General features: G+C 40.0%; 1 protein-coding gene across 4 annotated transcripts; it reads right to left on the bottom strand.

The window, feature by feature from the left end:
• Positions 1–385: 385 nt before the first annotated feature.
• Dhc64C (dynein heavy chain, cytoplasmic) lies at positions 386–20,673 on the bottom strand. Of its 4 annotated transcripts, none has more exons than XM_018502736.1 (21): positions 20,169–20,673; positions 17,442–19,054; positions 17,212–17,347; positions 16,768–17,141; positions 15,821–15,892; positions 12,363–15,713; positions 11,898–12,292; positions 11,504–11,814; positions 11,331–11,419; positions 11,098–11,127; positions 9,829–10,975; positions 9,234–9,729; positions 8,326–8,941; positions 7,435–8,229; positions 7,127–7,328; positions 6,600–6,795; positions 5,151–5,268; positions 4,679–5,050; positions 1,833–4,595; positions 1,535–1,732; positions 386–1,371 (listed from the first exon to the last, which is right to left on the bottom strand). In XM_018502736.1, the coding sequence occupies exons 1-21, from the start codon at positions 20,410–20,412 to the stop codon at positions 937–939; spliced, it is 13,953 nt and encodes a 4,650-aa protein (XP_018358238.1). In that variant the 5' UTR covers positions 20,413–20,673; the 3' UTR covers positions 386–936. The 4 variants fall into 4 exon arrangements, with proteins under 4 accessions (XP_018358238.1, XP_018358237.1, XP_018358240.1 ...); XM_018502735.1 differs by lacking the exon at positions 6,600–6,795 and adding an exon at positions 5,986–6,184; XM_018502738.1 differs by lacking the exon at positions 11,098–11,127.
• Between the last annotated feature and the right edge of the window lie 411 nt (positions 20,674–21,084).

Below are 21,084 nucleotides of genomic sequence, written 5' to 3'. Positions count from 1 at the left end.
CGGTGATCCGTGCATATCTAGTTCGATAACCGTTTGGTCAAGTCTCTAATTCTCCTCCACAGTGAAAGCATAATAATTTACATGCGAATATACGCATTTAAATGTTTACAAATACACGCGTACATATACTCGCGCGTTATAAGTAAAAGATACATCAAATTATCTGAAATAAATATGGCAGCAATCAAATTCTATGGTTTCAGAGCTCCATATTTCTTTACCCTTTGATCTTTTGTAATTGTAGCAGTGGAGATATTTATTTAGAATTATAAACTATATCTCTCAAAACGGAGCAATTCGACTAAGCTTATTTTTCCAAGAAACGTATGAAGTCTGTTACATTAAAATTTGGATTAAGATAATTTAATGGTAAATAAGAATAAGTTATAGGCTCGACAAAGACAGTGGTCATAAAAAATAAATAAGATATGTATAACTGAACGTTGATTACAAATAGTGAAAACAAAGTGATATTATAATACGACTTTATTAGATGCTAGTAAGATGTTATAAACCGATTTACATCTGGGCAAACGCAATGTAATCCTTTTGTTACAGAATACATATTTATATCTGAACGTATACAATATTAAATAAACTATATATATATTACAACCTCCTGCATGAAAATGTTAATTCTTATAAATGAATGATGTACATTTAATTATGCTCTATACGTCGAAAGTATTCGTTCCTAATTATACAATCAGCACAAAATCTTTTGGAGATACGAAAGCAATTCAGTGTAAAATATATATTTCTTTAATGTTTTTATACTTTAGGTTTGTAGTGAGTTACATGTTACTATGCCTTCTTTTCTTTACAAACGACGTAACATGCAATGTGTCGTAAACTGTTTTTAATTTATCGTGATAGCATTCTTTGCTTCACATACGATACAATTTGCTCTAAACAGTTTTAATTATTAAGCAATTATTAATTTAAAGCGGTGGATGTTAATACAGCAACCCCCCTCTCGTAAAAACTGTGCGGTTCTTGACTAGGAGCGATATTCAAATCGACAGTAAATAATAGTTCGGTACGAGTGCTGTTCAAGTAGACCGGCAAGGACAGTTTGCCCTTTCTGATATCCTCCGTAGATGATCGCGCCCATCTTAGCATAGTGACTGGTAAATCAGTCATGATAGTCGAAGTTAAATACAATTGATTATCCTTACATTGCGCACCTTGTAGTTTTAAACCGGTAACAGCAAAGGAACAATCATCCGTGGCAATGTTATCGCCGTCTCCGATAGTTACGTTTAATTGCAATTCCTCGAGTGACCAACTATTAGCCTGCGCGATGCATTGTCTGGTTGCGGTGATATAAGCCTCAGGATTCAGCAAACCTCCCAGCCAAACTGGAAAACTCTGAAACCAATCACAATCGATTAATAATTTTATATCGAATCAATTTGAGCGAATTCAATGAAGAGTAAATATTTCTGAAAAATAATATAATTAATATCATTTAGTGATAAAATATCTGGAACAGTGAAGCAAATGTAAGGAAATTATGAAAATTGAAATAAACCTTTATCTCCTTCGCACCGCCTTGGGAGACTAAACGCGAGACTTCCTGCAGTTGCGAGACCCTGTGGCTAAAATCGGTAATCCATTGTATGACTGTACAGCCTCTTGGCACAGTATATCTCCTCCAACCACCGGGTAGAATACCTTTTACTAATTCAGACAGCATCGTTCTATGATAATTGGTCTGTTTCTTTTCGCCCTGTTAAAAATACATAAAACACAGTTAATTTAAACAATATTAGTCCATTAGCCATTTTATATTTGAGAGTAATAAAACAGAAGAAAAGTAAAACACTTACTTGACAAATTAATACGACATCCTCCAAGTCGTGGATAACATCTTGAAGTAATTTCGCTCCACTGTTGACTTCCCTCTCGAAGTATCTATATAATGGATCTTTGATATTCTCGACTGTTCTCTTCAAGGTCGGTAGATTCTTTGGAAGTAATTGTAACCAAGTGGAAGCCGAGTTATGCAAGGTCCTCATCCAAGATGGTCGACCGTCTGCTTCAGCTTCTCTTGGCGTATCTAGAGACTCCTCGTTCGAATACGCCAATTCGTCCTCATCCTCCAACTGCTGCATCTTAAGAAGCTTGGAAACCAAGTCGGTTCCTCTTGTGGTTAGAAGCACTTTTTCCGCATTGTTCGGTAAGCCAAGCCAGGAAGGTGTCTGTCTATCCGAGAGTGACTCGATCCATTTTAAAAAGTGGTCACGTCTAGTGCCATCTGGCATCGTGATGTGTCTTTGATTACCCTGGGCGCCATCGATATTGGCGACAAGGGCAAAATCGGCTTCGAATGAGCGCGGAGTGAAGAGTTTACGCAGAAAAGAAGCCAGGAGACGTTGATCGAAGTCGTTGTCAATTTTACCACCATAGATGCATTGAGAGAGAAGAGTCACTAGAGCATCCCAAGGCACCTTTTCTGGCGGCAGATTTGTCCTGCCCATAGCCGTAGTTTCAATCCATGTATCCAAAGTGTCGCAGGCGACTCTCAAGTCGCTCTCGTTGAATTCATAATGCTTTGCCCAGCCTAACGGCGCATAACGTAGACGTTCCTGCACGATTGCATGGAACCACGCGAGCAGGAAGTAGAGACGGGCTCTTTCATTGGGTGCTCGCATCATCCTTGAAGCGGGAACGGTGCTAAATGTGCGCAACAAGTTTGCTCGTATGCCAGGAGGCGGTTCGAACACAAATATTCTACCAGCTCTTAATAGATTCACCGGCACCTTAGAATTAATCTCCATCGTTAGGAACAGTCGGAAACTAGCGTGCGGCTGAAGACTGTGAAGCTTCTTTTCCAGCTGCACCAACCATTGCGGAGCAAGATGTACGTTCTTCAACAACACCCATCTGCCGGCCTTCACAGCCATGTTTATAGCCCGATCAGCCTGATTAAATCCTTCCGCTGACCCAATAGCGATGCTGGCTATTTGTTTACCCAATTCTGCTGCTAGATCGTCGACTCTGCCCGAAGCGTCAAAGCCCGGTACTGAGCACAATAAAGCCGGCACAGTCGCTTTCAATTGGTCCTCTACAACGGATGCAAAATCGAGTTCAGCCTCCGCGGCCGGCATGAAGGACTCGTTGAAAGCAGAGGCCACTACTAGAGACGCGGCTGCAATCACACGATCCGGTCGGAAAGCTTGTATTATCAGCAATTGATGCATTGCTGTTCCTGTGGGTGACAACGGCTTCTCCTCATCCCAGAGCTTCGGTACACATGTCTCAGGTGTAGGTGACTGTAACCACGCGCCGAATTCCGAGTTCTCCTGGATTTTTTCCGCGAGCTTTTTGAAGGCGGGCAATCTTATGCTTAGGCGCATCATCGCTTCCTGCTGTTCTGAACTGAGATTAGGTACCGGAGGCGCTCGGATGTTAAGCACGCCTTCCTTACCGCGCAAGAAGAATGTAAATTCGCTGTCATAGGTGGATTCTGAGGGTACACCCTTCAAATGAATACGACAGAGCAGTAGAGCAAATGTTAGCCTATCCGTATGCAACATTCCTCTGGCAACTCGTTCGTAACAGACGGCAAATAGATCGCGCGTGATTTGTGTAAGCCTCTGACCATAATCCGACATACCAGATAATTTCGGGTTTTGAGACAACACGGACGTAAAGATGTCCAGGAACATCTTCAGCGAATATTGGTACAAAAAGTGTACTTGGTTGAGGCTGTCCATCGTGAAGTACATGTTTGAACACGCTTGAGAAAGAGGCATGTATTGCTGTGAGACTGTTTCGATTTCCGCTATAACCTTGTCCGTTTCCTCCACCTTTTTGCTGATGTCGGCGGCCTCCTGTTTCAAAGTTTCCAGAGTTGTGATCACGGAATCGTCGTCGAGAATCTTGCCCTTGGCGTCGTTCAACGCTTGCAGCAAAGACTTTTCCAGTTGTCGCAACCTTAGGTGAAACTCGCCTTGAAGTTTAAGCAGATCGGATCTCTTCTCGTCAATATCAGGACGTTCGGCCTTCAATACTTGATTCAAACACTGACTCTGCAGAGAACTTCTAGTAACGGTAAAGTTAACGAACGTTACACGTGAGCAGATATCTGGCGGGAATTCCACCGTCGGGTCTCTCGTCGACAAGAAGATGACAAAGGAAGGCGAGAGATCTATATCTTGGTCGCCGAGTGTAATCAGTACGCGTCCGCCTGTTCGTCTCAGTTCTCGGTTCAACACAGGATTCAGTATAGGATCGTAATTCTCCACGTCCTGAACCAAAAGGGGATTACCGAATCGTAGAGCGCTCTCGAGATTTTTCCTAAACGAATCATCCAAGAAACTGGTCTTCGTGATCTTCCGATCCTTAAACTCGTTCATAATGAATTCCGTCGCCTGACCAGACGGATCGATGATTAGAGGATATCTGTTAAAGCGTTTCAACATAATCGCGTTCTCGGTGCACAGATCGTCAGTCGGTAACGCGTTCGCCTGCCATCTCAAACGTTCGTCCGGATTGGAAAGATATTCTGTTCTCGCAATATCAGGTCTGAATTGTAAATTTGCGTGGTGCAAATGTTGGCACCACGTGGTAAAAAGATTTTGGCGATACTAAAATAAAACACATTTCGTTGTAAATTAACAAAACTCCAAATGTAAAAGAAAGAAATATTAGGAAGAGCTGAAACTCTTACGTGTTGATCGAAATAGCCAGCATAGGCCAAGAAAGCGGAAGATAATAGAACATCTCCGATTATCGTCGACATTTGACTCTTAAATGTTTCACTCGTTGCTTCCCATCTTTCCCTTTCAATAACCAAGGACTTTAACAAAGCGATTGATCTGTCCACTTTGGCTTGCACATTCTCCAAATCGGCTTTGATGGCTTGCGCTTGTGAGATAAGTTGAGCGTATTCCTCCTTATATGACGCTATGCTCTGCTCCAGTTGAGCAATCAAATTTTTCACTTCCTCGCCTTTTAGTTTATTAGTTTCTGCTTGTCGTTCCAAAGAATGTAGTTCATCGCGCAAGGGTTCAACTCGCTTCAACATATCAGCGTATTCAATCTGGAAATATATTTATCTTTAAGGTTTATGTTCTTGAAAATTGTATAAAATTGTATAATGATATATACATCTTTTTCAAGTTTTAAACGATAAAATTTACCTGCGCTATGGCCCATTTCACCATAGGACCACAAGCTAAACTAGCACGATTCACTTTCTCGAAGTTATAATCGGGATTGCTCAGATAGCGGTTCTTCATTTTTTCTCTCACCTCATCACTAATTAAAAAATTCATTAATCTCTTCGTTGTCTTTAGAGAATAAAATAATATTTTAACTCTATTGTAATATACCATTTTTGTCGTATAAAAATATTTTGTATAATTACTTTTTTTTTATCATCAGAAACTATTAATTCGGCAAAAAATTAGAAACTTATTGTAATTACTAATAAAACATTAATACACATTTCATATATTATGCTGTTATATACTATTAATTTCATTATTTTCAATAAACAAGATCCAGTTAATGTTAGTAACAAATTAATCGAACATTGTTAACATGCAGTAAAAGAATAATAGTAGTTGTAACAAGTAGTTTTTGCCGTTAAAACTTGTTATTATACACGTTATATTTTTTAAAGCAGTTTTAAAATTGCTTGCCAAGTGAAGTGCATTTATAAGAAATATGTTTCATGTCAAAACTTGTTACGATATTAATTAAATAATAGTATAAAATATACATTGGTTTATTCATTGTAATATCTAAAGAAAATGTCATATTTTTAACATATTTATAATTGAATAACAACAAAAAATAAAATCAATAAATACGTTTAAAAATCGTCGTAAATATAAGCTAATACTTTAATCATCAATGCAATCAAATATTGCAACTTTGCACTAATATTACACCGTACGCGATATATCTAAGTTTGTGACAGCTGATCCCTCGATATCGCAACAAGAAAACAAATAATGAATGCATGCTTACGTAATGTCCTCAGTACTGAAATTAGAGACAATAGTATTGATAAAATTGTCCCTCATGATGACCGCACGGATAGATTTCCAGTCGCTAGCATTTTCACCGAGCAACAAGCAGATAGATTCCAATGCGACCTTCACAATCGCCGGCGGATTCGCCATGGAGCGAACCTCGACTAAATGCTGTTTCTTTATTGATTTCACCGCTGTACGAACAATCAAAGAGGACATTGTATAGTACAAAGAAGAAGATGCACATGCATTAGGCAAAGTTATGATAAGTTACGCGAGAGAAAATGTTGGCCTTCCTGCATAGCTGACCTATAATGTTAGACTTAAGAGAGGCAACATAAGTAACATACATGTTATGTCTTTACATTTGCAAAGAGATGGAAACGATTTAATAAAATATTTTCATTTGCAATATCTTCTCCTGAGATATTATTACTGTACGTTCTCCTTGCAGTTGTAATAACGCAGCGACGCAAGTAAGCGACGCTGAAACCGACATATATTAAGGGAGACATGTATCAAGCTGTTAAAAATTATAGCTTGTTTCATATTAGAACCCCACGCACGAACGTTGAACATTCAGCAGACCCGCAGTAGTCGCTCCCTTACGTGATGTACTCGGTGTTGAAGTTGACGATAGTAGGAATAAAGCTGTCCTTCATTATAACAGTACGAATCTGCTTCCAATCTGTGGCACTTTCCTCGAGCAACAGGCATATAGATTCGAGAGCTAGTTTTACGACAGCGGGCGGATTCGCCATGGATCGGATCTCGACCAGGTGTTGTCGCTTAATTAACTTCACGGCTACACTCAATGCAAATATTTCTCAGCGCAAAACATTCCAGAAAACAATTATACCGTAATTTTAAAACGGCATTAATTCGAAAACGTCAACAACAAAAGATACGCAGTACAGTACTGCTTTCATTATCTCTTGAATATTATCACAATAATATTGAACATAATATATTACAATGTCAATAATTAATTAATATTACTACAAATGCAAAAACGTTCTAAATTATTTTTTTAAATAAAATTTTGAACGATTTTATAATTATTCGATTAATCTTAAAAATATTCATCAACAAATTTGTATAATAGTACAGTAAAGAATACTGTTGAAGATACGTACCATTTTGAGCATCAACAACAGCTGGCTCGACCAAGGCAAGATCTGCCATGACATCGTCTCTCTTCTGATTTATAGCCACTGTTTGAATAGCCAATTGCTGTTGGATCTCTTGACTTTGCACTTTCTTCTTCTCAGCTTCCTGCTGATCCTTGACCATCTGTCTTAATTTCGCATTGGCTGCTTCATTCTTAGCTTGCAGTTCCTATAAGAAAACAGGATAATATAGATGTGTAAAAGATTATATTCTATTAAAAAAAAAGCATTACAAAAACAAAAGAACGTTTCTTGTAAGTTCAGTTTATGCTCACCTGAGATTTAACGGCTAAGCTCTTCTGCATCTCCTCTACTTGCTCAACCGTTTCAGCAATTTTACTCAAACCGACATTTAGATGTAACTGTTGCTCTTCTAGGTCACTTCTCTTCTCTTGGTACAACTTGACGAAATGATTAATAAAATCTAAATAATGGCGCGGCGTAATTGCCATTGTTCTGGCGCCTCTCTTGGCCAACCGTGTGTTTGCTTTGTGCAAAGTTTGGTGAACGTAAACGCATGCATTTATCACGGCATCCCTGTGTGTTGGTTGTGATGGGATCAACGAGCATACGGACGGGAAGAAGTCCGGACACTTCCACATGGGTCTCTCCAAGTCAACACGATTAGTAAACTCTTTGCCGACTTGGAACAACGCATTGTCCGACCAATCGCCAAACCAATTCAGCACGCATCTGTTGAATAACGCAGGCGATGTTGCCGCGCGATCTTTCAGACCGTCTGTACTTGGATTCATTGTGAAAACGACGTGTAGATTCTTCATAACTTGGCCGGTGAACCATTTATACAATTCCTCGTTGGAATCCAGCATTAGACCCTCTCGCTGGGCACCTTCTTTGCATTGTGTCATGAGTGTTGTGTACTCGTCACCCTCGAACAATCCGGGTACTTCTCCGTTGGCAAGTAATGTATTCATACGTTCGAGGAAACCGGAATCCAGCACGTTAGATTCATCGAGAATAAAGGCTATCTTTTCATCCTTGCAACCGGACCGTCTCAACACTTGCCGTAAATCTTCGTCAAAATCTTCACCAGTATACTTATTGTGTACCTATCGAAGATATTGATCGATTAGAAGAATGTATTTGAATTGAAATATTAAATATAACATTTGTTATTGAAACGATACAAAGCAGTATGGAATTACCTTAATTTGGAAAATAGACAAGCCGTTCATCCATGCAACGAATCTCGACAGAGTAGTCTTACCAGCACCAGAGACACCAATAAGCAACAAGTGTCCCTGAGGCTGTCGGAAAATTCTGTCAATCCGTAGAACATGTTCAAGAACTTCATCGAAGAGTACCAGCGGCACATCTAGCTCTTCCTCGTAAAATACTTTCAACCTTGCACGAACGTAATCTCTCAGTTCTTCTCTATTCACTGGCACATAGTCCTTTGACAGCCAATTACTGTATAAGATTGGTCTGGCCAATGCTTTTTCTCGATCAACCGACATAAAGTGTTTCAGAGCCACAATATCTATGTTCTTGTTCGTCCAAGCTCTCTCGGACTCCTCCACCAATCTGTCTTGGAATAGACGAAGAGCCTCATGGGCCCATAAACGCACTAGACCTTCCACGGAGAGATTATCAAGCGGTCTAATGGCTTCACAAATGCCACGCACCCAACGTGTCATTTCACGTGGAGAGTATACATAGTGTGGTTGCATGTCTTGAGTAAATCTCTCCTGGGAGGCCAGATAGAACTCCACCATTGCATTCGTTAAAGGTTCCGCATAGCCTCTCAGATTAGGCGTCAGTCTATAATTTTGCAGAACAATTTCTCTTGTATTAATTGATATTTGGATAATGTTTTTATTACAAAAAAAAGAATGTATTTTAAGACATGAGTATTACAAATAAATATAAACAATAAACAACTCTTGGAATAATGCATAATTAAAAGCAATTTGCAACTAGCATGAAGTTCGAGTGTTCATATGCGTTTCGTTTTTACATAAGGTTTGATTGAAAATTGTAAATAAAAGAAGATAAAGTAAAAATAATAACCCATTTCTCGAGTCTACATTTCATATTTCAAAAAAATTCTTACCTGAGCATGGCACGCGTGAATGTGCCATAAATCTGCTTGAGCGAGGTTTCGCCAGGATAATCAACGTAAATAACAGGTACGTGTCGCAGGAACCTGTGACTGAGAGGTTTCCTGCCAGGATCTGTAGGTGGATTACAAGCACCTACAAATTGAATTCTTTCCAGAGTGACCCATGCCTGGTCACTGGTTCTATAAAATCCTTTGTGTTCTACTAATTGTCTCAAGAAAGAGATCACACGTTGCGTCCCATAATTATCCATATCGGGTAAATTAATTTCGTCACAGAACAAAACCAGCCATTTGCCCAATTGAACCGGGGAGAGTATAACGCCGTTAGGCGTTTTACGATATTCGCAATAGTGATCAAACGTTTTGAGTAACAGTTCGGGTGTCGTCGCGGAAGAGAAGTTAAGTCCGACAACTTCCATGTCTGGAAGTGCTCGCAAAGCAGAGAATAGAGTCATGGTTTTACCAGAACCGGGTGGTCCACAGAGCACTAAATACGCAAAAAAAAAACAATTATATATTTAATATATTTAAATAAATAAAAATAATATAGCAATAATGCATATGTTTGTTACAAGTAATTACTTACCTAGAGGCTTATGTTCAGCCAACCAAGTATATAGCAGACTCTCGTGTCTCACGGTATCTAAAGTCGGTACAACAATATCCGGACTAGCTACTTTGTGAGTCTCTACTTCAATCTGAGGAACTTTGTTGCTCCACGGTAACCATTCACCATGTATGTTTACTTCAAAGTCTATAATAGGTATATTATTTTGAGAAGGTAAAGGTACAGTTGTGATAGATCTAATAAAGTCACCCAAGTCGGATCTAACTTTTAATTTAGCGTCTCCCGCAAAGCTCCATAAGAGCGCGTAAACCAAGCACTTGGGCATGTAACGTTCCAGTTGTTCGCCCGGTAAAGGAAAGTCGATGTGAGAGTGATTGTACTGTAGTACATTGCGAACGGCTTGATTTAGCATGGAGAAAAGAGAACTAAGAGCTCGCAAGCGCGTAAAGTCCATTATGTGTTCCTGCTTCATGGCATACTCCAAGCACCTCACTACTAAACCATCAGGCGCGAAGTAACTCTGCATAATGCTGGCGACTTCTCTCTGTACCGTTAACGCAGGTGATAAAGTGTCTTCCTTATCCGAAGCTTTTTTGCCAAGATTATCTTCCTCGCCGTCTTCCAATGGGATGTTTCGTAGTCGTAGCATGTAGTTTTCAAATATCATTTCCGTTGACAGCACATCCTCCGAGAACCAAACCATACCGCATCGCGACACGGTGGCCAAGGTAGCGTACTTAAGATCTTGTACTTCAAACATAACTCTGACATTCGGCGGTAAGCTCAGGCGTTCACCATTAGGTAAAGTGAGAAGCTTGTTGTCATCCAATACCGAGTTCAAGTTCTCGACCCATTCCGGATCGACATCTCCGTCGAATATGATCCATTGTCGCTTGTTGATTTCACCTCTGACGTTGTCGATTATCTTCCTCAATATATGCGTGAACAAGCCATCCGTCCATTCGCGAGTATTTGGATCTAACACGCCGTACAACGTTTCTTTGCTAATCGCTTTGGGGTCAATTACATGAGCGACACCTTCCACGCCCTCAAATCGCTCCAGCGCTTTAAGCAGCACTTTCCAGGCCGTTGTTTTACCAGATCCACTCGGGCCAACCATCATTAATCCATGATTTAAGTTACAAATTTGATATAGTTGAAGTACCTAAATAAATAATATAATAAATAGAAGAGTGTAAGAAATAAAGAAAATTCACGATATAACAAAAGAAAGACTCTAAAATATATTAATAATTATAGACACGATTATATTTAGATTTATCTCACCTTCTCTACCCACGTCTCACCGACCAAATCCTTAGTATGCATAAACAATATGAAAATTAAGTCTTTAAGCATGTTATTAACGTATTTGTAAAATACATAAGAGATAATTATTATCTTCAGCGAATATAATTAGTATCTCTTTATTAGTGTTGACAGTGTATGAGAATATAGTTAAAATTATAGTTAAAATTAGTGTTAAGCATCCTTTTTCCTATAAAAAAAAAATGTATTACCTTTTCTTGCCAAGCGCCTCCTTGTTCATCTCCTTCGCCGCAAACTAGGTATTCTTCAGTGCAAACTTTCCTGATTTGATCCTTCAATCCTGGAATAAAATGCGTACATTTATATAGAGATTTGTCTAACCATCTCTATCTATAAAGATACACATTATTGGAATATAATTTACCTTTCATTTCCGCGCGAGTGTAATTCACGTTGGGGAATACATCACTGAGTAAACTGAATAATAATGGAATATCTTCAGCAACTAATTTGGGAACCATCGTCTCACAAACAGATTGAATAAGTATCTCTTGCTCAGGTAGATTCTCAGCGATCGAGGCTTCGTCGATATTGATTTCGCCACGGTTCTGCATGCCTTCTTTGATTTTTTGAATACGGTCGCGTTTTACGTTTCCGGCAGAAATCAGCACGGATTTAAGTGCACGTAGTCCGAAATCGTAATGGGATTGATTAGAAAGTTGTTCATCGCAAAGCCTAGGAAAAGAGAAAGATTCCATAATGTAACAAATATTATTTGCTAATAACAAAAAATACTTATATGTCTATAAAATACGTACTTGAAGAATGGCACAATTTTACACGCCAATTTTTCTGCTGATCGGAAACCTTGACTGAAGAGCATTACTTCGGCGATCAGTTGCCGATCAGGTGTGGTCATAGCAAGCGACCTGAAAAGTTTCTTCAGGTTGTCAGGTAGATTGGATCGTCCGGCATATCCGGGATTCATGGTGATGAATATAGCCATATCGGTGGAGACTTTAACTTGCTTTCCAACCAATTCGACACAGAGGGTTCCTTCTTTCTTGCCTTCCATCTGACTCTTGAGTGCTTCCTGAATCGTCTGCACTTGTTGAGAAACGGCAGATAACATTCGTTCTTCCAAACGATTAAATTCATCGAAACAACCCCACGCACCCACTTGACAGAGACCAACAAATATACGACCCATTGCCTATAAGAAATAACAACATAAATTATACATTTCTCTTTACTAATATTATTAAGCTAATTTTTGTATTTACCTGGAAATCGAATGTTTCGTCGCAATTAAATACCAATACGAATCTTCCGAGCTGATGGCCTAATGCTTTCACAGATTCAGTCTTTCCTGTACCAGCAGGTCCGAATGGTGAACCACCAAGTCGAGCTTCTAATGCTTGCGTCATTGTTAAGTAACATCTGTCGGTCAACGGTGTCTGAACCAGCCGATCTTGTACTCCCAAATATTCGAATCCATAGAAGAACTTAGCATTTGCCATATGTATTGTAAGCTGCTGAAGCTCTTCCGTTTGCCTAGGATCAAAATAAAATCTCATTTCGCACAGCCATTCGAAGGCTTTTGGATTCGAAACTCTATTAGCGATTAATCGTCTGGTAACAGTGCGTTTGTGTACAAATTCGTTGATTAAATGTTCCAACTTCTTTCTTCTTAAAGGTGGCTGTTCTTGAAGAACAGAATCAGCCAGGACATTCAACGTGCCTTCCACTTGTATTAAAACTCTTTCCAACGAATTTTTGCTCGGATCTGCTTGCACTTCGTGAAGAGCCGCTTCTACGTCTTCTGACCATAAAATTTGTGCAGCTAGAACTATTATCTGAGCTTGATAGTTATCGCACCAGGACATAAACGCTTGTGCATTTATATTTCCGTCCTTAAATTGTTTAATATCTTGTACTGCTTTCGCGAGGCTTGAGGCAAGCGTTACGCGCATTTCTTTCTCCACAAGCGACAACCACTCGTTGATTTTGGGATGATCGACTGTAGATACCGGATTCTGGAATATAACTTCTTCACCCTCGCGTGAAGCAACACCGGTGATAATCGTGTTGTCTTCGTTCAATAAAATAGCTGCTACGCCGGCGAACATTTTTTTGAAATGTTTCTGCAACCTTGCAACATTTTTGCTATTACCAATAATCTCTAACAAGTCCTCGTCGCCGACAAAGTAAAATCGTGGGAAAGAAGTTCGTTCTCTTTCTAGGTATTCTCCTAGTGCCTTTTGTATCTTGCCAAGAAGATCAGCAAGACGTTCGAGCGCTCTTTGAACGCCAGGAATGTTCAGTACGTCTGTAACCATAGGGGATTTAGAGACTTTCTTCATCAGTCCCAAGAACTCGGAACTAATACTTTGGAAACGAGATGTTTCCACTGGTAATAATGTCTTGATATCTGCGCTACCGGAGAAGATGCCTTCGAGATAAACCCATCGTCGCTGTACGTCTATCCATACATCGAATAGAGCATTAATCCTATTTAATTTTTCTTCCCATGTTAAAGCTTCTTCTTCAAATACCTTATAATATGGCGATAGTTTCATAGCTGCCACTGAATTGATATGTTCTTTCACCTTATTGAACAAATCATCCCAACCACGTATCAGTCTACATTTATTTTGATAATTTATCAAGTCCAATTCATATGTTTGCCATGACTCGCGTACTTGCTTCAAGAACTCCTCGAGTGCCATTTCGCCCTGAGCTACAAGAATAATATCTTTAACTATACCTTCATTTTTTTGAAGATTTACGTCCCAGACTTGGCCGAGAGTAAGCTCGCTTAATACCCAGTTTACTCTGAGCTGCTTTGTCAATTGTTTCCAATGCCTTTCTTTGAGCGCGTCAGATTTCAATTCTACAATCAGCATATTCACTTTCGTATAACTCTGCAACATTTTCTTTACGTATTCGTAAGACGAGTATTGCCTCAATCTCGCTGGAAGTTCCTTCAACTGCGCCATCATTGTATCCAGTTGCTGGCGCAATTTCCGCGGTTGTACAGAAAGCCAAGGTTTCTCTCGCGTTTCATCAATTTGTGCCCATATTCTTGATAATTCTGACCAAACTCCTCTCAAGTCCTGTAGCTCTTCAAATACCACCTGCATTCTATCCTCGCTGGTCGATATTCCACCTGGTTCTTGCAATTCTAATGCCTCTTTGGCCTTGGCTACATTATCCCTCTCTTCTTTAAGCCTAGCGAATTTACTCTCGAATAATTGCAGCTGTTGCAGAGCATCGTCTGGTCGTAAATGGCCTTCCACCGGTTTACCCCTTTCCCAGTCACTGAGGAAATCGGTAGTTCTTGTTTCAACCGCTTTATCTTCAGCGACGATTTTCATTTGCAAGGACGCCACTTGAGTTTGAATACTGGTATCCTTGCGTTTGATTATTTCATTAAATGCACCCCATTCTCCTTCTATATTATCCACGTGCAACCAAGAAGATGGAAATTGAAATCTTTGACGTTCGAGTATTCTTTGACCTTCGCGATATATGTCTACTTGTTTCTCCCACGCTTTCATCTTACGTTTCAGAGATTGCACATATGTTATAAAACCGACTGCATCGGATGTACTAGCTGCTTCGATGGATTGCTGTTCTAGATCGCTCCGAGATTTCGATACTTGAGAGTGAAAGCTCGCCATCTCGTTACCTAGAAGTGTCCCGAATTTACCCAAAGTTTCTTTATGCCACGAATCGTACTTTAGGGATACTTTACTCTGCACCTTCGCAAAGTCTATAATCACAGGTCCAAATTCACGTCTTGTGTCGGAAGTATCAAAGGTAGTTCTTGTCTTCTTTATGTCGTTGAGACACTTCATCCATAAGTTAATATTTTCGCCCAATTTGCCATAAAGATTGCCTGGCTGCAGATCCCAAAGAGCTTGATAACGTAGCCATTGATCGACATAATCTGCAACATCCTTCATCTTGGATTCAACCGCTTCGTATGCTGCCTCCAACGGTTGCTTTCCAGTAGGTAATTTTGTAAGCAAATTTCTGTATGTGCCTGATTCAGGTTTATCCAGTCCGACTTGATATCTCGAGCTTTGGAGACGGACCTGCGAAGTAACAATTGCTTGCCATGCAAATAATTGTTGCGTTATCTGAAACCTTGCATCTTCGATGCTAGGATATAAATACATAGTCTGATTGGTAATTCGGACTTCATGGATCTGATTTTGAATTTTAGGATCGCCGCCGGGTTTATGCGTCGGCTGTGTAGGAGCGTCCGTGTCCATACTCAGATCTACTTCCTTTTTGTGACCGGTTAAGGCATCAGTCCACGCTTTTATTCCAGCTTCCAATCTGGCAGCCAAATTTTTCTCCACTTCTTCATCGAGTCTTGCCACCCAGATATGTAAGTTGGAATAATTCTTCAGAGATAATTCATCTACTGATTTCTGTATCTTTGACAGTATATCGGCGAATGTGTTTGCGGAATAAGGACACGTTTCAAGAGAACGAACATCCACATCTAATTGTTCTTCTACAACTAAAAGATCTTCGACCCTTTCTTGGAACGACACGACAGCATCCGACAAACGCTGCACGTATTGATCGAGTTTGTAGCTCTCCCAAACTAGCGCGATACCCTATATAGACAATCAATACAGTTGTAATATTAGAAACTACATGATATATAGAAAGCAAATAAAGAATAGTGAATATATCATAAATTTTATATAAAGCGATGACTTACCTCGGAAATCAATGCTAAGACATCCTTACGCATACCAGCGACTAAAGGAATAATACTGGCTTTGTCCTCGATCTAAGAAGAGATTTGTTACATTATTTTTTTAATTTGCAATGCGTAATCTCAATACAATTTTACGACATAAATTATAAGTTATCATTCAATACCGAACTCAGGAATATGCATACTTAAAAATTTAATATAGATAATGTAGTCATATGTGATAATATTTATGATAATTGGTATATTCATATCAATAGACGAAACAATTATATATGTATTGCCTCCAAGCAACTTTCCGGATATGCGGATAGCCTCATTTGTTAAAATTTAAATAGATTTATATTGCAAATTTATAATTGCATATATATCTGCCTTTATACGAATTAGTTTCATTTAAAACTTTGGTTTACATTTTCTCCTTTAGAATATTTATGAAATTTCTAAGTAATTTAAAAATGCTTGTAGCTTCAGACCTCCCGCACATCCGTACAAGCCTACATGTATTTGAAAATAATTGACGTAACATTCGTTAAAGATATAAATCAGTAAAAAAAAAATAAATTATATGTTATCTTGCATTACAGATTTATCTACAATAGCTAAGCAGGCAGACAAAAATGCATTTGCATATATAGGCAAGATTCCTGGAAGCATCAAGTATGACTACCTTTAGTGCGGGACAATGGGGACTCCGATTGGTAAGCTAAAAATATTGGAGATCCAAGAAATTAGAGATATCAATTATTCTAACATTTACCCTCCAATACCTGGCACTATTACCCTAGCGTAATCTATCGTTTTGTTCGGACTGTTAAAGCTTTAAGTTGCCTATATTATTGTAATTTATAAAATGCGGAACATCCAGAAAAAAAAGAAATCGATCATTTGCTAGAAATTGTTTAACTTCCGAATAATGATCACTAAGAAATTATTATCAATTATCTTACCTTCTCCAATGTTCTCTCGTAAGTTCTGATGCTTTCAATGAGACTGATAGCGAAGGGATATAACTGATTCGCCTGGTGAGCCTTATTCACGATAGGTAGAGGCACACGAAATCCGAGGTTTCTCAAATTTCTCACTTCTTTAGATAGCGTAATAATCTCAGGAAGGAAATTCACTTTCAGTTTCAGCACATTGCCGCGCCCTGTTCTTGAACGCACGCTCTCGATTGTGAAGATACGTCCAGTTACACCAAGATTTCGTGCCTGCACCTTGCGTGCCCAGTCATCGAAAATCTCTTGCGTTGACAGTTTCATACGGAAGCTATCTCCGTCGGCTTTCAGTTTCTGACCCTCGATATGACTTTCCCATCCTTTGCCTAAATACACGCATATAACGTTAAGTTGAGAAAATATATTCTACAGTTCAAAAATTGAAAGAGAGATTACCTAGGACATCCTCGACGCGTTTTAAATACATTGTCAATTGGTAATCGATTTGTTTGACCCATATTATCGATCCAGCTACAGGTGGCAAATCTCTCACCATACTCATTCTGCAGCATTTGCTTTGCGCATATTGAACCTACAAAGAATTTATCGCAGTTATTAAGATGTATACATTTATTTAAGCTGCAAGTCTGTCTAAAGTTAAAGTGATCTTAATATTCATTTGATACCTTGAACTTTTCGTGCAGAGCCTCGATATCATCTTTGACTCGCTGTATAAGTTGCGTCTGATATTCTCTAATAGCGCCTCGAATATGCGGCCGTACGAAGAGCGCGTTAAATCGTGAAAATATCCTGAACATTTCATTGGCGTTCTTGGCCGTGCCCAATTGATCTCGGAGGTGTGCGGTGATCCGCGCTTCCACGCGCTCGATACGCTCCTCGTATCTGTGCACCGCGGCGTCCCAGGATTCCTGTCCTTCCTTGGTAATGTCCAGACAATCCACTTCCTTTACATTCTCGTACGCCAAGTTAACTTCGCTGATAGCATTGGCGTCGGCGGCGTCCAGTGCGAATTCCACCTTCACGTTGTCGTTATCAGCGTTCTCCATCGTGGAAGTATTGCTGCTCTGGCGTACGGTAGGCCTGAGCACGCGGACTATCACAGTTCTCAGTTGTTCATGCTGACGTCGGAAGCGGCGCATGTGCTCCATCCTCGACTGCAACTTCTTGTGCGCCGGCAGTACTCTCCATACCATCTTCATGTGTTCATCGCGCTTTTTCTTCACGACGTCCCTCAACAATCCTGTGAGTTTATCGTACTCGTCATCCCAAGTGGTGAACACTTCAAAGCATTGGGCCATGACTTTCTCGAAATCATCGAATGGAATGTGCATCAGGCGTCTTGTACCCAGCACCTTGAGCAACTGTTGTCCTAAATCCCTCGAAATAGCCTCTACCAATCTCAACACTCTTTGAATGGGATACTTGGTGCTTCTGATTTTCCTCAAGTGCATGAATATCTGCTGCACACTGCTACGTATTCGTTCAAGTTCAGTAGCCGACAGCAAGTCATTGATCGGAAAGTCTTTCATCAGTGGATTGTAATCGTTGACGGTAGCTAGCGCTTGTTTCAAGCCGGTGTCAGTGTCGAAACTGACGGTGGCGTGAAACCGCTTGCCATGCTTGAGTATATCGAGCGTCAGGGAGATTTCGATGCTCTCCCGTTTCTCCTGAATGCGATGCAATGCTCTCTCGAGGTTCAACCAGAACGATATCTCCTGAAGGGCCGTACCCGATTCCGGATCACGGTTCAATTTCGTTACTTTCTGGATCTCCTTTATCCACTTGTTGACACCGTTCTGCAACTGATTCAGGAATGTCGAGTTCTCGACCTTGTCGCCGAAATCTGCGACTTTCGGTTTACGACCCTCCTCCTCGCATTGTTTAATAACTTGCGCGACAATCGGATGAACCGGTAACGAGATCTCAGGGATATCGATATTCTGCTGTAAATGCAGCAGCCCCATTTCAAGTTCTGCAATCTTCTTCTCCACTAATGGTACCATTTTATCCCCATCCCTATGGGCGCGACCTGTTTCCTTCACGTAACTCTTGAAATAGGGTGCCATGGTTTTGCTAATCGCATGCAAAGTTTCGTACGGTGGCCCATCAGAGAACGTAATCAGACGCACTTGCGAATGAATGGATTTATCAGCCTCGACAACAAGACTACGTTTTGTTAGAACTAGGGAGGCCATTTTTGGATTTGAAAAGTGTATCTCATTTGATATATAATAAGTGGCATTCTCCTTGTCTTCATCTCCCTCGCCACTATCTTCTTCTGTAAAGAGAGAGTGCTTGGTTAATACATAAAGGATTTAATTCAACTTCAGTTTTTCAACAATTATCACAATGACAGTTAATTTCAGAAAAAAACAAAAAATAAAAAATTTTGAATTTATCATATCTTGTTTAGAATGCAAAATAGAGATTAAAATATTTAAATTTTGATTGCTAAAGTGTATATTCACATCTAAAGAACATTAGAGTATTAAAAAGATATACAGGGTGTTTCAGAAATAGTTGGCCAAACTCTAAGAGCATATTCCACTCATTGTAAGGATGAAAAACCCTTCTAAAGTAAACAAAGAGTTATTAGATAGGTCTGTATGGAACTGGAATCAGTCTTTATTTAAGAGTGAAGATAAAATATAGATATAAGTATAAAATAAAAAAAATGTTTATAACTTGGAAAGGAAGCGTTTTCGAACCCATGTTTATATGACTTTTTTTCATCCTTACAACGAGTGGAATATGCTCTTAAAGTTTGACCAACTATTTCTGAAACATCTTGTATAATAAAGTCATATATATATATACATATACATATAAAATTTCATTATTCAATAATTAGTACATAAAAATAGACGAGCGATGTTTATCGCCAAGATTATAAATCTAACGGAGATTACACGTAGACGGTGTCTGCGCAGTAAAGCGCAAACGCGGCAGAATCCACAGATTTGTTATCAAACTACGCGTTAACCACTGCGCGTTCGCCAAGCCGTGATACAAGCACGCGTGAGAACGTCGAGAATGTCGATGGGAATCGAGATGAAGATCACGAAGGAATGAATTGTGCGTCGCCCACGTAATTAATCGATATGCGCCGATACGCACTTATCGATCTCATCAGCTCGAATGAGTCATATTTGGCGGGAGAGCGGGGCGTGAACGCGCCGCGATTGATTTTGCAGGATGCGTCTACCTATAAAATCGTGTATGCACATATACGTGTGAATGTACCGTTGCACGCGGCAAGTTAACGTATTTGATAATGGAGGAGCCTCGCATCGCCGGTCGCCGACTGACGGCCGATCCTCGTCGTTCCCGGAGAGAACGAGAACGATGACGAGAGAACGGTGATATAATAATCGATCGATCTCGCACTTTACCTTTGCTCGAGCTCCTCTGCACGTAGAGCGAGCTGACCTGCGAGTCGCCGAGGAACTTGCGGATGCAATCCTGGTTACAGCGGTCGTCGAGCGCCAGGCTGAACGCGGGCGGCACCACATCCTCGTCCGGTAGCAGCACGGTAACGGCCTTACGTAGATAGTTGGCGAACGTCGGGTACTCGACGATCGCTACGTTCTGCGACTCCGGGGACGGTTCCCCGGAGCCGTCCAAGGAATCGCCCATGCCGGGTCGATTGGTACCTGCCACTCGATCGCTACCACTCGCTTACTGCTCTAGGATCGCTTTTCGGTGGATGATCGTGATCAACGGAGGGGTAGAGCGAACGATCACCGACCCCCTCCGCCGCCGGAATGAACTGTCAAGCGACCGAAGGCGACACGAGCGGCACGAGCACGCACGAATTGACACGAACGTCACGAACTATGCGGTTCTTTGGGCTTTGGAATGAGCTCGATAAGTTTGAGGCTTTATCTATGATCTGCACTTTCAACTTTGCAAATTTATGCGATAGCTGACAATTACATTGAACGATAAATATCGAGCCTCTGGACAATTAATTTTTCTTATCAGTGAAAGATCAAAGGTATTTGATAAATATCGACATTATCGATTGTCGATATAAAATTTATCGTGTATAAATATACTTAATTTATATACACATCAATAAATAGTAACCCAGATTAATAATTAAACGAGCTATAATTAGATGTGACAAACAATGCAAGATTTATTATTTCAGAATATAATTTTCCACCGATAAGTTTCGACTATACTTAGTCCTCATCAGTCGCAGAAATATATAATTACCCCATATAACAAAAATTAAATTAACATGTTTAAAGGATTATCTCAACTTCGATTTTGAATAGTCAGTATAAACGCAACCATATTACA

The sequence above is a fragment of the Trachymyrmex cornetzi genome, unplaced genomic scaffold (genome assembly GCF_001594075.2).
Source record: "Trachymyrmex cornetzi isolate Tcor2-1 unplaced genomic scaffold, Tcor1.1 scaffold15, whole genome shotgun sequence".
NCBI classification, from domain to species: Eukaryota; Metazoa; Arthropoda; class Insecta; order Hymenoptera; family Formicidae; genus Trachymyrmex; species Trachymyrmex cornetzi.
Note: the sequence above shows the minus strand (reverse complement) of the source record. Positions and strands in the feature narration are given on the sequence as shown.

Excerpts from the sequence above, each read along its gene's own strand:
- Dhc64C (XM_018502735.1), bottom strand. The coding sequence starts at position 20,412 with ATGGGCGATTCCTTGGACGGCTCCGGGGAACCGTCCCCGGAGTCGCAG. Across the intron at positions 19,055-20,168 it reads GCAGAGGAGCTCGAGCAAAG|AAGAAGATAGTGGCGAGGGA; the intron begins GTAAAGTGCGAG and ends CTCTCTTTACAG. Across the intron at positions 4,596-4,678 it reads CTGGCTATTTCGATCAACAC|TATCGCCAAAATCTTTTTAC; the intron begins GTAAGAGTTTCA and ends GTTTTATTTTAG.